This window comes from Balaenoptera physalus (genome assembly GCF_965194825.1).
Source record: "Balaenoptera physalus genome assembly, chromosome: X".
NCBI classification, from domain to species: Eukaryota; Metazoa; Chordata; class Mammalia; order Artiodactyla; family Balaenopteridae; genus Balaenoptera; species Balaenoptera physalus.
In genome coordinates this window covers 48,118,868-48,132,679 of record NC_138903.1, presented here as the reverse complement: position 1 = coordinate 48,132,679, position 13,812 = coordinate 48,118,868, and the positions used below count along the sequence as shown (strand labels likewise).

Below are 13,812 nucleotides of genomic sequence, written 5' to 3'. Positions count from 1 at the left end.
TTTATTTCTGATAATGGCCATTTGTGTCTTCTCTCTTTTTATATTTGTCAGTCTTGCTAAAGGTTGATCCATTTCCTTTATCTTTTTTAGGAATCAGCTTTTTATTTTATTCATTTTCTCTATTGTTTTTCTGTTTTCATTGATTTCTGCTCTTATCTAATATTTCTTTCCTTCTGCTTGCTTTTGTTTATTTTGGTCTTATTTTTCTAGTTTTTTAAAAGTGGTAACTTAGATTACTGATTTGAGACTTTTCCTTTTTCCAATGTAAGGACTGTAGTGCTATAAATGCCCCTATCAGTACTGCTTTAGCTGCACCCCTCATATTTTGAGAAGTTGCTTTTTAACTTTAAATCAGTTCTATGTGTATTTTCAAAATTTCTTTTGAGACTTCTTTTTTCAGTCATGGATTATTTAGAAGTATGTTCTTTAATTTCCAAGTGTTTAGAGACTTTGCTGTCTTCCTTCTTCTGTTGATTTTTACTCTGATTCAATTAGGATCAGAGAATACACTATGTTTAATGTCAATCACTTTTGATTTACTGTATTGTTTAATGGCCCAGGACATGGAAATGTACCATGAGCACTAGAACAAAATATTTATTCTGTTGTTTCTGGGTGTAGTGCTTTATAAATGTCAATTAGATACTGCTGATTTATTGTGCTGTTTAATTCTTCTATACTGTTGCTGATTTTCTGTCTAATGATCCTATTAATTCCTGAGAGTGTATGTTGGAGTCCTCAGATATACTTGTGCATTTGTCTATTTCTCCTTTTAGTTTTTGCTTCATTTATTTTGAGGCTCTGTTGTCTGGTATGCATACACTTTGGATTATTATCTATTCCTAAGGGATTGATCTTTTATCATTATGTAATTCCCTTTTGTATGTAGTAATTTTCTGTGCACTGAAGTCTAATTAACTGAATAGTAACAGCTACTCTTGCTTTTTTTAATTTAATGATTTCATGGTATATTCTTTTTTCTTTATAATATATATTTATTAACCCACTTAAACATGAAAATAATAAACCTACTACATGATAACATAAATAGCACATTTTTCATAAAAATAACTTTATTTCCCCTCAAAGAAGGTAAAGAAAAATTGTTTTATGAATTTGCAAATCTCTTTTATGTCTGGCTTAATAGAAGATAGATGTATTTTCATACCTTCTGCATTCAATCTGTTGCAATGTGTTATCTTGGTTGAAATATATGAAGAAAATTTGTCCTCCTATACCATAGCTTGGGAAAACAGCAATATGCTAATAGCCTTTATTTTTAGATAATTGTACTTTTCTTTGATATTACATAAAAATTAGACAATTGGTAGTTGCTTTCTTATATTGTGGCAAGAACACAACATGAGATCTAACCTCTTAACAATGTTTTAAGTGCATAATAAAGTATTATTAATTATAGGTACTATTACAGTAGATCTCTAGAACTATTCACCTTGTATGACTCAAACTCTATACCCATTGAATAGCAACTCCTGATTTCCTGGCAACAACTATTCTACTCTCTGCTTTTGAGTTTGACTCTTTTAGATATCTCATATAAGTGTAATCATGCAGTATTTGAACTTCTGGAACTGGCTTATTTCACTTAACCTAATGTACTCCAGGTTCATCCATGTTGTCACATATGACAGGATTTCCTTATTTTTTAAGGATGAATAATATTCAATTATATGTATATACCATATTTTCTTAATGCATTCACCAGTTGATGGATATTTAGGTTATTTCTATATCTTGGCTATTGTGAATAATGCTTCAATGAACATGGTAGTGCAGATAATTTCTTGATGATCCTGATTTCAAGGATAGTCTCTTAAACAAATGGTAGTGGGGAAACTGGATATCCACATGGAAAATAATAAAATTGGACCCTTATCTTACAACATACACAAAAATCAAGTCAAAATTCATTAAATATTTAAATATAAGACCTGAAACTGTACAACTCTTAGAAGAAAACTTAAGGAGAAAGCTTCATGACATTAATCTAGGCAGTGATTTCTTGGATATGACACAAAAAGCACTAGCAACAAAAGCAAAAATAGACAAGTGGGACTACATAAAACTAAAAAGCTTCTGCATGGAAAAAAAACTTAACTGTATTTGAGTGGATCTATTTCTGGTTTCTCTATTCCATTCTTTTGATCTATATGTCTATCCTTTGCCCATACTACACTGTACCTTTATAATAAATCTTAAAATCAAGTAGGAAGTTTCCTCCAAAATTGTTCTTATCTTGCAATTATTTTAGTCAATCTAGCTCCTTTTACTCTCCATATTTTCAGAGTACAGGTATTTTTCCTCTTTAGGTAGGTTTATTCCTAAGTATTTTATTATTTTTGATGCAATGGTAAATGGGATTGTTTCCTCAATTTCTCTTTCTGATCTTTTGCTGTTAGTGTACAGAAACGCAACAGCTTTTTGTATATTTATTTCATATCCTGCAACTTTACTGAATTCATTAATGAGCTCTAGTAGTTTTCAGGTAGCATCTTTAGGATTTTCTATGTATAGTATCAAGTCTGCAAACAGTGACAGTTTTACTTCTTGTCCGATTTGGATTCCTTTTATTTCTTTTTCTTCTCTGATAGCCATGGCTAGGACTTCCAAAACTATGTTGAATAAAAGTGGTGAGAGTGGACATCCTTGTCTTGTTCCTGATCTTAAAGGAAATGCTTTCAGCTTTTCACTGTTGAGTATGATGTTAGCTGAAAGTTTGTCATATATGGCCTATATTATGTTGAGGTAGGTTCCCTCTATGCCCAATTTCTGGAGAATTTTTATCATAAATTGTTGTTGAATTTTGTCAAAAGCTTTTTTTGCATCTATTGTGGTGATCATATGGTTTTTATTCTTCAATTTGCTGATGTCATGTATCGCACTGATTGATTTGCAGATATTGAAAAATCCTTACATCCCTTGGATAAATCTCACTCGATCATGGTGTATGATCCTTTTAATGTGTTGTTGGATTTGGTTTGCTAGTATTTTGTTGAGAATTTTTGTGTCAGTGTTCATCAGTGACATTGGCCTGTAATTTTCTTTCCTGTGGTATTTTTGTCTGGTTTTATTATCAGAGTGATGGTGGCCTCATAGAATGAGTTTGGGAGTGTTCTTTCTTCTGCAATTTTTTGGAATAGTTTCAGAAGGATAGGTATTAATTCTTCTCTAAATGTTTGATAGAATTCGCCTGTGAAGCCATCTGGTCCTGGGCTTTTGTTTGTTGGGAGTTTTTAAATCACAGTTTCAATTTCATTACTTGTGATTGCTCTGTTCATATTTTCTATTTCTTCCTGGTTCAGTCTTGGGAGATTGTACCTTTCTAAGAATTTGTCCATTTCTTCCGGGTTGTCCATTTTACTGGCATATAGTTGCTAGTAGTAGTCTCTTATGATCCTTTGCATTTCTGTGGTGTCAGTTGTACCTTCTCCTTTTTCATTTCTAATTTTATTGATTTGAGCCCTCTCTCTGCTTTTCTTGAGTCTGGCTAAATGTTTATCACTTTGTTTATCTTTTCAAAGAAGCAGCTTTTAGTTTCATTGACTTTTTCTATTGTTTTTTTTGTCCCTATGTCATTTATTTCTACTCTGATCTTTATGATTTCTTTTCTCCTACTGACTATGGGTTTTGTTTGTTCTTCTTTATCTAGTTGCTTTAAGTATAAGATTACATTGTTTATTTGAGATTTTTCATGTTTCCTGAGGGAAGATTGTATTGCCGTAAACTTCCCTTTTAGAACTGCTTTTGCTGTGTCCCATAGGTTTCGGATCTTCTTGATTTCATTTTGATTTGTCTCTAGGTATTTATTGATTTCCTCTTCAATTTCTTCAGTGATCCATCGGTTGTTTAGTAACATATTGTTTAACCTCCATGTGTTTGTGTTTTTTACAGCTTTTTTTTTAAATTGTAGTTAATTTCTAATCTCATAGAGTTGTGTCGGAAAAGTTGCTTGATATGATTTCAATTTTCTTAAATTTACCAAGGTTTGCTTTGTGGCCCAGCATGTGATCAATCCTGGAGAATATTCCATGTGCACTTGAAAAGAATGTGTATTCTGCTGCTTGTGGGTGGAATGCTCTATAAATATCAATTAAGCCCATCTGGTCTAATGTGTCATTTAAGACCTCTGTTTCCTTATTGATTTTCTGTCTGGATGATCTGTCCATTGATGAAAGTGGGGTGTTAAATTCCCCCACTATTATTGTGTTACTTTCAATTTCTCCTTTTATGGCTGTTAGTATTTGCCTTATAAATTGAGGTACTCCTATTTTGGGTGCATATATATTTACAATTGTTATATCGTCTTCTTGGATTGATCCCTTGATCATTATGTAGTTTCCTTCTTTGTCTCTTGTAAGAGTCTTTATTTTAAAGTCTATTTTGTCTGGTATGAGTATTGCTACTCCAGCTTTATTTTGATTTCCATTTGCATGGAATATCTTTTTCCATCCTCTCACCTTCAGTCTGTGTGTCCCCCCAGATCTGAAGTGGGTCTCTTGTAGACAGCATATATAGGGGTCTGTTTTTTTGGTATCCATTCAGCCAGTCTATGTCTTTTGGTTGGAGCATTTAATCTGTTTAAATTCAAGGTAATTATCAATATGTACATTCTTATTGCCACTTTGTTAATTGTTTTGGATTTGTTTTATTAGTGTTTTTCTTCCCTTCCTCTTTTGTTCTCTTCTCTCTGGTTTGATAATTATCCTTAGTGTTGTGTTTGTATTCCTTTTTCTTTTTTGTGTATGTATCTATTGTAGACTTTTGTTTTGTGGTTATCATGAGGTTTTGATATAGCAGTCTCTATATATACTATATACAAGATTGTTTTAAGTTGCTGGTCTCTTATTAATTTCAAATGCATTTCCAATGCATTTGTAGTCTCCTCACAATTTCTGGTTTTGATATCATTTGTGTGCAGATGATTTCCTACTTTTACTGTATGTTTGCCTTTACTGTTGAGCTTTTCCATTTGTAATTTTCTTGTTTCTAGTTGTGGCCTTTTCTTTTCCACCTAGAGAATTTCATTTAGCATTTGTGTTAAAGCTTGGTTTGGTTGTGTTGAATTCTCTTTGCTTTTGCTTTACACTTTTGATTTCTCTGATGAATCTGAATGAGAGCCTTGCTGGGTAGAATATACTTGGTTGTAGGTTTTTCCCTTTTATCACTTTAAATATATCCTGCCACTCCTTTCTGGCCTGCATGATTTCTGCTGAAAAATCAGCTGATAAGTTTATGGAGATTCCCTTGCATATTATTTGTTGCTTTTAATGTTTTTTCATTGTCTTTAATTTTTGTCAGTTTAATTAATATGTGTCTTGGTGTGTTCTTCCTTGGATTTATCCTGTATGGGACTCTGTGCTTCCTGGACTTCGGTGACTGTTTCCTTTCCCATGTTAGGGAAGTTTTCAGCTATTATCTCTTCCAATATTTTCCCAGGCCTTTCTCTCTCTTCTCCTTCTGGGACTCTTATAATGTGAATGTTGTGCATTTAATGTTATCCCAGAGGTTTCTGTGACTGTCCTCATTTCTTTTCATGCTTTTTTCTTTATTCTGTTCCACAGCAATGATTTCCACCATTCTGTCTTCCAGCTCACTTATCTGTTCTTCTGCCTCATTTATTCTGCTATTGATTCCTTCTAGTGAATTTTTTATTTCAGTTATTGTATTGTTCAACTCTGTTTGTTCTTTATATCTTCTAGCTCTCTGTTAAACATTTCTTCTACTTCTCAGTCTGTGCCTCCATTCTTTTTCCAACATCTTGGATTATCTTTAGTATTATTACTCTGAATTCTTGTTTGGGTATTTTGCCTATCTCCACTTCACTTAGTTGTTCTTCTGGGGTTTTATCTTGTTCTTTCGTCAGGAACATATTCCTCTGCTGTCTCATTTTGTCTAACTTTCTGTGTTTGTGATCTCTGTTCTGCAGGCTGAAGGATTGTCATTTCTTTTGCTTCTGGTGTCTGCCTCCTGCTGGGTGAGGCTTGTCTAGAGGCTTGTGCAGGCTTCCTGGTGGGAGGGACTAGTGCCTGACCACTGTTGGTTGGAGCTGGATCTTGTCCCTCAGGTGGGCAGGGCTGTGGCAAGTGGTGTGTTTAGAGGTGGCTGTGGGCTCAGGAAGACTTTAGGCGGCCTGTCTGCTGATGGGTGGAGCTGTGTTACTGCCCTGTTGGTTGTTTGGCCTGAGGCCTCCCAGCTCTGTAGCCTACAGGATGTTGGGTAGAGCCAGGTCTTGCTGCGAAAATGGCAGCTTCCAGGAGAGCTCATGCCAATGAATACTCCCCAGAGTCTCTGCCTCCACTGTCCTTGTTCCCACAGTGAGCCTCAGCCACCCCCTGACTCCCCAGGAGACCTTCAAAGACCAGCATGTAGGTCTGAACCAGGCTCCCCTCTGAAGTCACTGCTTTTCCCTGGGTCCTGGGGCACATGAGAACTTGTGTGCACCCTCTAAGAGTAGAGTTTCTGTTTCCACCAGTCCTGTGGAGTTCTTGTGATCAAGCCCCACTGGCCTTCACAGCCAAATGTTCTGGGGGCTCCTCCTCCTAATGCCAGACCCCCAGACTTGTAAGCTTTATGCAGGGCTCAGAACTCTCACTCCTGTGGGAGAACCTCTGCAATATAATTATTTTCCAGTTTGTGGGTCACCCACCTGGTGGATATGGGATTTGACTGAATTGCGAATGTGCCTCTCCTACCATCTTTTTGTTGCTTCTTCTTTGTCTTTGGATGTAGAATATCTTTTTTGGTAGGTTCCTATCTTTTTTTTTAATGGTTGTTCAGCAGTTAGTGGTGATTTTGGTGTTTCTGTGAGAGGTGGTGAGCTCAAGTCCTTCTACTCCACCATCTTGTCTCCAACCCCCGTAACCAATCTTCTTTTATGGAGGAACCCTGAAGTATGAACAGGTGGTTTCACGCAATTCTAAGGTACAGCTTTCTGGAGGGACAGGAATAGACCAGCAGTTCACTGAGTTCTCATTACCAGGTTCAGTGACACCCCTTGCTCTTCACCACTTCTTTTGGTTCTCCACAGCATACCTTTTCTGGCCCATTTCATGAAAAGGAAAGGTATCATGGAAAATATCTTAGAGGGTAGTTGAAGGCACTAGTGAATGCAGGTCAATGAATACCTGCAGTTGAACCATCCAATTCTGCCTGGCTCATACCTCTTTGGGTTCCCAATGGGCAGTGTTCCCTCTGTTGTCTCTGCACCCTGGAATAATGTGACAAGGTAGCTCCGATACCATCTGTGCAGGTTTCTCTCTGTTCTGGCTGCTGCAAACTAGCTGCTGCACTCTCCTCCAAGGCTCTGAAGCTCTCCCCCTGTCCTGGCTGATCTCCCTGCAGGTGAGGGGACTTTCCAGGGTGTGGGACCTTTTCCTCTTTCACAGCTCCCTCCCAGGTGTGCAGGTCCTGCCCCAATTTCTTTCCCTCTTTCTTTTTTTCTTTTTTCTTTTGTCCTACCCTGTTACATGGAGATTTTCTTGCCCTTTCAGGAGTCTGAGGTCTGAGTCTGCCAGCGTTCAGTAGATATTCTGTGAGAATCATTCCACATGAAGGTGTATTTTTGATGTATTTGTGGGAGGAGGTGAGATTCATATTCTACTGCTCTGCCATCTTGATCTGCTCTCTCATTCAAGAATTTTTATAATAGATAATTTTAGACAATTCCATCGTCTGTGTCATCTCATCATTCATGTCTTTTGATGGTCTTTTTTCATGTGAGTTGAGATTTCATAGTTATTTGTATCTTGATTGATTTTAGTTTGTATTGTGGACATTGTTAATATCATTTGAGAACAAGAGTATTGTTTTTATCCTATGGAGGTTGATATTTTTGTTTTACCCTTCTGTGTATTGGGGTTCCAACATCAGTTAAGTTTTTGAAACTTTCATAGTACTATTTAGACCAGTACGGTGTGTGCACCACATAGTGGTCAGTGTGGGACTTGGGATGATTCACTTTACAAATCTTTGGTAGGCTAATTAGGGTCACATCAAAGCACTCACAGATCAAACGTGAACCCAGCGGTTCAAAACCACTTTTTGCAATTTCTTTTCTAAACTGCTCCCTCTCCCATAGTTTTTCAGTACTTTCCATTTCTCTATGCTCCCATTTTCTGTCCTCTGTTCAGAAACCAGCCACTTTCTTGTTAGTATCACTTCCAGAAACAAGTTGCAGGAGAGAGAGAGGAAAAATTAGTATGAAGTTTAGTTTTGTCCCCTTGATGACATGGCTCCACCTAGAGAAAGGACCTTATCCCTGAGATTTTTGATTCCTGGAAGTTCCCTTTATGGACCACTCTTGCTTCTGGACTACTTTTGCTGTCACTACTCCCACTGTGGGACCAAAACAGAAGTAGAGTAAATAAAAACCTGAGGAATTTCTCACATTCTCACATTCTCACATTTAGGAGTTCTCTTTTCCACTCCTTAGGCCATAACATCAAGGCTTCTCCTGTATTGCACTCTGTCTGTTAAACAATGCTCACCTCTGGGTTTCATATCATGTCCAATTCAGGCTTAGGATGCTAGAGGGAAAAAAATAATGTTGAACTCATAACTGTTTAGGTGGTATTTCAAACTCTAATTTTTTCCCAATCCATCTGCCTATATTTACTTTTCAGTTTTCAAATAGGTGTCCATGAATTCTATCAAGGTTTTATATTCGAGTTAGTTAGTGAGAGATAAAAGAAGGTCCCAGAACTGGACCCAGCTGCATGTGTTTTGTAGATGGCTTCTAGTTGATTCTTGCTTTTTTGTCCACTCTGACAATCTCTGTCTTTTAACTGGTGTGTTTAGAAAATTCACATTCAAAGTGTTTATTAATACAGTTGGATTAAAATCTACCATCTTGCTGTTTTTCTATTCATTGCATTTGTTCTTTGTTTGTTCTCTCTCTCTCTCTTTCGACATTTCTTATTTTATTTGAGTATTTTTATGATCCCATTTTATCTCCTCTATTTACTTATCATTTATATATCTTTTTTAAAAAAAATTTAGTGGTTCCTTAGGGTTTACAATGTACAGTTTAAAATAGTTGGGTTCATCTTCAAATAACATTATATTGTTTTGCATGTAGTCCAAGTACCTTACAATAGAATATTCCCAATCTTACTCCCTTCCCTTGTGTCACTATTGTAATCATTTAATTTTTACATTTGCTATAAATACCCAATACACTGTTACTATTATTGCTTTAAACAGTCAGGTTGTTTTAATTGGAAATATAGTTGACATACAATATTATGTTTCAGGTTTACCACATAATGACTTAACATTTGCATATATTATGAAATGATCACCATGATAAGTCTAGTAACCATCTGTCCCCATACAAAATTATTATTATTACAATATTATCAACCATATTCCTTATGCTGCATATTACATCCCTGTGGCTTATTTATTTTATAACTAGAGGTTTGTACCTCTCAATCCTCTTTACCTATTCACCCCCCACCTCCCCTCTGACAACCATCCATTTGTTCTCTGCATCTATGGGTCTGTTTTCATTTTGTTTTGTTTGCTTTTTTATTTTTTGGATTTTGCATATAAGTGAGATCATATGGTATTTGTCTTTCTCTGTCTGACTTATTTCACTTCACATAATACCTTGTAGATCCATCCATGTGGTCGCAAAGGTCAAGATTTCATTTTTTATGGCTGAATAATATTCCATTGTGTGTGTATACATATAACATAAATTATATATATATGTGTGTATATATATATATATATATATATATATATATATATATATATATATATATATATGACAGACCTTCTTTATCCATTCATCTATTGATGGACACTTAGACTGCTTCCATATCTTGGCTATTTTAAATAATGCTGCAATGAACAGGGGGGTACATATATCTTTTGTGATTAGTGTTTTTTGTTTTCTTCAGATAAATACCAAAAAGTGGAATTGCTGGATCATATGGTAGTTCTAGTTTTAAGTTTTTGAGGAAACCCTCACTGTTTCCATAGTGGCTGAACCAGTTTACAATCCCACCAACAGCACACGAGGGTTCCCTTTTCTCCACATCAGTCAGTTATTTTTAGAACAATTAAAAATATGGAAAATAAAAAGATATATTTTGCCTTCAAGTATTCCTTTTCCAATGCTCTTACTTTAATTATGTAGATCCAATTTCTGACCTATATCATATCCCTTCTGCCTAAATAATGTCCTTTAATATTTCTTATAAGACACGTCTGCTGATGATGAATTTCCCATTTTTGTTTGAAAAAAAGTCTCTATTTTGTCTTTATTTTTGAAGGACATTTTTGCTGAATTTAGAATTGGATTGGCAGGGTTTTTACTTTTAATATTTTAAAGGTTTCATTCCACTATTTTTGGCTTATTGACTCTGATACGAAGTCTCATGTAATTCTTCTTGTTCCTCTGTAAGTAAGGTGTTCCCTCCACCCTTTTTCCCTGACTGCCTTCAATATTTTATTTTGCCTGATTTTCTGCAGTTTGAATTTGATATGTCTGGGTGTGGTGTGGCTCTTTTAAAATTTTTACTTACCCTGCTTTGTGTTCTCTAAGGTACTTGGATCCGGGGTTTATATCAATTGTTAATTTTGAAAATTTTCAGCAATTATTTCTTCAAATATTTTTTTCTCCATTCTCTCTCTCTTCTCCTTCTAGTATTCTAACTTGATAGTGTCCCAAAGCTCTTGGATGTTTTGTTCTGTTTTCTTTTTTTACCCTTTGTTTTTTCTCTGCATTTCAGTTTATGTACTTTCTATTGTTCTAGCTTCAATTTCACTTATTCCTCAGCTGTGTCTAGTTCACTAATAAGCACACTGAAGGCATTCTTCAGATCTGTTAATATGTGTTTTCTCTTGTATTTACATATGATTCTTTCTTATACATTTTATCCCCTGCTGCTATCTTATCTGATCTTGCATGTTGTCTAACTTTTCCAATATAGAAAAGTATTTAACATATTAATCGCAGCTATTTTAAATTGCCTGTCGGAAATTCCAACACGTGTCATAACTGAGTCTTGTCCCGATGATTTTTTTGTCTCTTCAGACTATGTTTTTTTCTTTCCTTGATTCTTCCCTTTGTGCTGCTCTCTGGAGGCAACTTACCTCTTGCATTCTTTAAAAATAAAGTCTGCTATTATTTTACTTGATTTATTTTAGCCTTGTAGTGGAGAATAGGGGACTAGGGACATACTATGTTATTTTGATTAAGGCTCAGTCTTAGGTAGGCTTATCCTGAGTCATAGAGGTGTGACTTTCCCAAATGTTCCTGCCCCTCCTCTAAATATAACTGTGGGCCTAGCACATATTCCTATCCCTCCTGGGTTAGAGCATTTTTTCAAATTTTCTCCTTCACCTGTGGTGAGTTTCCACCTGTGCCCTCAGTTCCTATTGCCATTCCTTCTGCAGAGCAAAGCTTGTTTTCCCTAGGGGAGATAGAGTAGATTGGTCTGGGCAGAGCTTTAGTGGCGTTGGGTATTCCTCTCTGCTAGCTGCAGTGAATTTCCACCAGTGCGCTCAGACTACAGTTTTATTGCCTTTCCCTGTGAAGGTTAAGGCCTTTGTTCCGCAGTGTATGAAGGCAGAATGCTTTGGGCACAATTTCAGCAATGGATGCTGTTCTATTTCCCTCCCCAAACCAGAGCTATAGGATATCTTTCTGTGGGTTCTTCTCATTCTTCCCTGCCAGCACCTGGTGGAGTTCCTAGGGGGAAAGTCTGCAAGAGGATTCAAAACCACCTATGTCTGCAGCCCACAGGGGTTTCACAATCTCACACTAACACACAACCAACTTTTAGCAATTCATTAACAAATTTTAGCTGTATCTTCTTATGACTTTACATATTATTCAGTAGTGTCTGCAAAAGATAAGCAAGTACCTGGGCCCTGTTGCTCCCTGTAGATGCCTGTGTCTACAGATTTTGGGTTAGCTTTTTGCACTGCAATCTCAGTTTGCTCATGAATTCAAGAGAGGACAATTTGCAATTTTCCAGTTTTTTTTTTCCTTGTTATAATGGTGGGCGAGATGCTCATTCCAATTCTACATCTCTGAGTTGATACCAGAATATCATGTGAACCTGGGGATAAGATTTGAGGCTCTGTTTGTCTTCCAGCATCCATACCCCAGTTTACAAATTCCCCCACGATGGTGATAATGGTGGGTTTACCAGCTCGAGGAAAGACCTACATCTCCACGAAGCTCACACGATATCTCAACTGGATAGGAACACCAACTAAAGGTATGTCCCTGAAACCCTTTGTTCTACAGCCCTCTATAGGCCAATAAAGGGCAAAACCACGAGTACAGGAATGTCTCAAACCATTATTACCAGTATTAGGACTAATACTATTACTGCTGCTGCTGCTGGTTTACTACTACTACTACTAGCACCACCATCACCACCACCACCACCACCACCAACACCACTAACCTCATAAATTTTTACAATTTCTTAAGTACGTAATCTGTGCCCAATACGGTGATAGGTGCTAAGCATAAGAAAACTAGAAAGATTAAATATCTGTTTTCAAGGAGCTCTATTTTTGTAAGACTTCAAAAAAACCCTATGAGTAACATACTACTTTTATTACCTTTATTATTACTTCTACACCAATAATACGATTCTTATTAGCATTACCATTTCTTGACAACGTTAAGGTTTTCTTTAAACTTGAGGGGTGTGTGGAGTCAAGCACGTCAAGGCCCCAGCCTGGAGTCCCCCACAAGGTCTTCAGTAAAGCAGGGCACTTTAGCTCACCTCTCCTGTCCAGAAGGCGTCCGCTCTCTCCAAGCCTCTCCTTAGGTCTGAGCCTGTCTGCTCCCCCTCCCCAGCCGGAAGTGATCCTGCCTCTTTCCGCCTCCAGAGGGGTCTCCTTCCCTGCCTGTCAGCCTCCTCCCTCACTCCCTACGTCCAGCTTTCCTTTCTCCCCAATGTGATCTCTTTTCTGCTTACTACCTCTTATTCAGCAATCATTCTTTTCTATTCTCCATTTGATTTCTCTATCCCCCACCCTGTATCCCCATTCCTATTTGATTCCTCTGTTCCCCGTAGGAGGACTGTGTTTCTCTGGGCTCCCACACCAATGCTTCCTACAGACCCCTCTATGCCAACCTTAGTTACGTAGTGTGTTGTTGTAGTGTGTTGTGTGTCTGGGTCTCTCTCCCCAGGAGCTGCTCTGGGGTAGGGGACTAAATCATATTAATTTCTATTGCTTAATAGGACCAAATTAAGACATTTAGAGTCTCTAAACTCTAAAAGTTAGGGTGCCCCCTGCATCATATGTAATTCAGAATAAAATCAGTAAATGTAAGAAAGTCTACCAAAAGTTCTTATTTATCCCCCAATGACTATATTGATGCTTTTAACGTATATCAACTTAGCTGAAAATTTTTACTGGGACTGTGTTCCTCCTTTACTGGTACACTGGTACACAGGTGCTTAGCCCCTCTCTCTTGTGGAATGGAGCACTGCTCCGCAGTGTGGAAAACAGTTCTTCTTGGGCAATCACTTACTCACTCAGTCAGTAATTATTTGTTGAGCACACAGTTGTGCCAAGGCCCTTGTTGGATGTTGGATCCCTGCCCTCAAAGAACTCACATCTATTTTTTTTTAACTTTATTGGAGTATAATTGCTTTACAATGTTGTGTTAGTTTCTGCTGTAAAACAAAGTGAATCAGCTATAAGTATACATATATCCCCATATCCCCTCCCTCTTGCATCTCCTTCCCACCCTCCCTATTCCACCCCTCTAGGTGGTCACAAAGCACAGAGCTGATCCCCCTGTGCTATGCG

At 37.1% G+C, this 13,812-nt stretch overlaps 1 protein-coding gene across 6 annotated transcripts in view; it reads left to right on the top strand.

The window, feature by feature from the left end:
* Positions 1-13,812, top strand: part of PFKFB1 (6-phosphofructo-2-kinase/fructose-2,6-biphosphatase 1) — a 68,218-nt gene that overhangs the window by 21,183 nt on the left and 33,223 nt on the right. For all 6 annotated transcript variants that reach the window (XM_082445184.1, XR_014258453.1, XR_014258454.1 and 3 more), the window contains one exon: positions 12,132-12,257. In XM_082445184.1, coding sequence (XP_082301310.1) covers positions 12,132-12,257 — 126 coding nt within the window. Of the gene's footprint in view, positions 1-12,131; positions 12,258-13,812 lie in introns of those variants that run through there.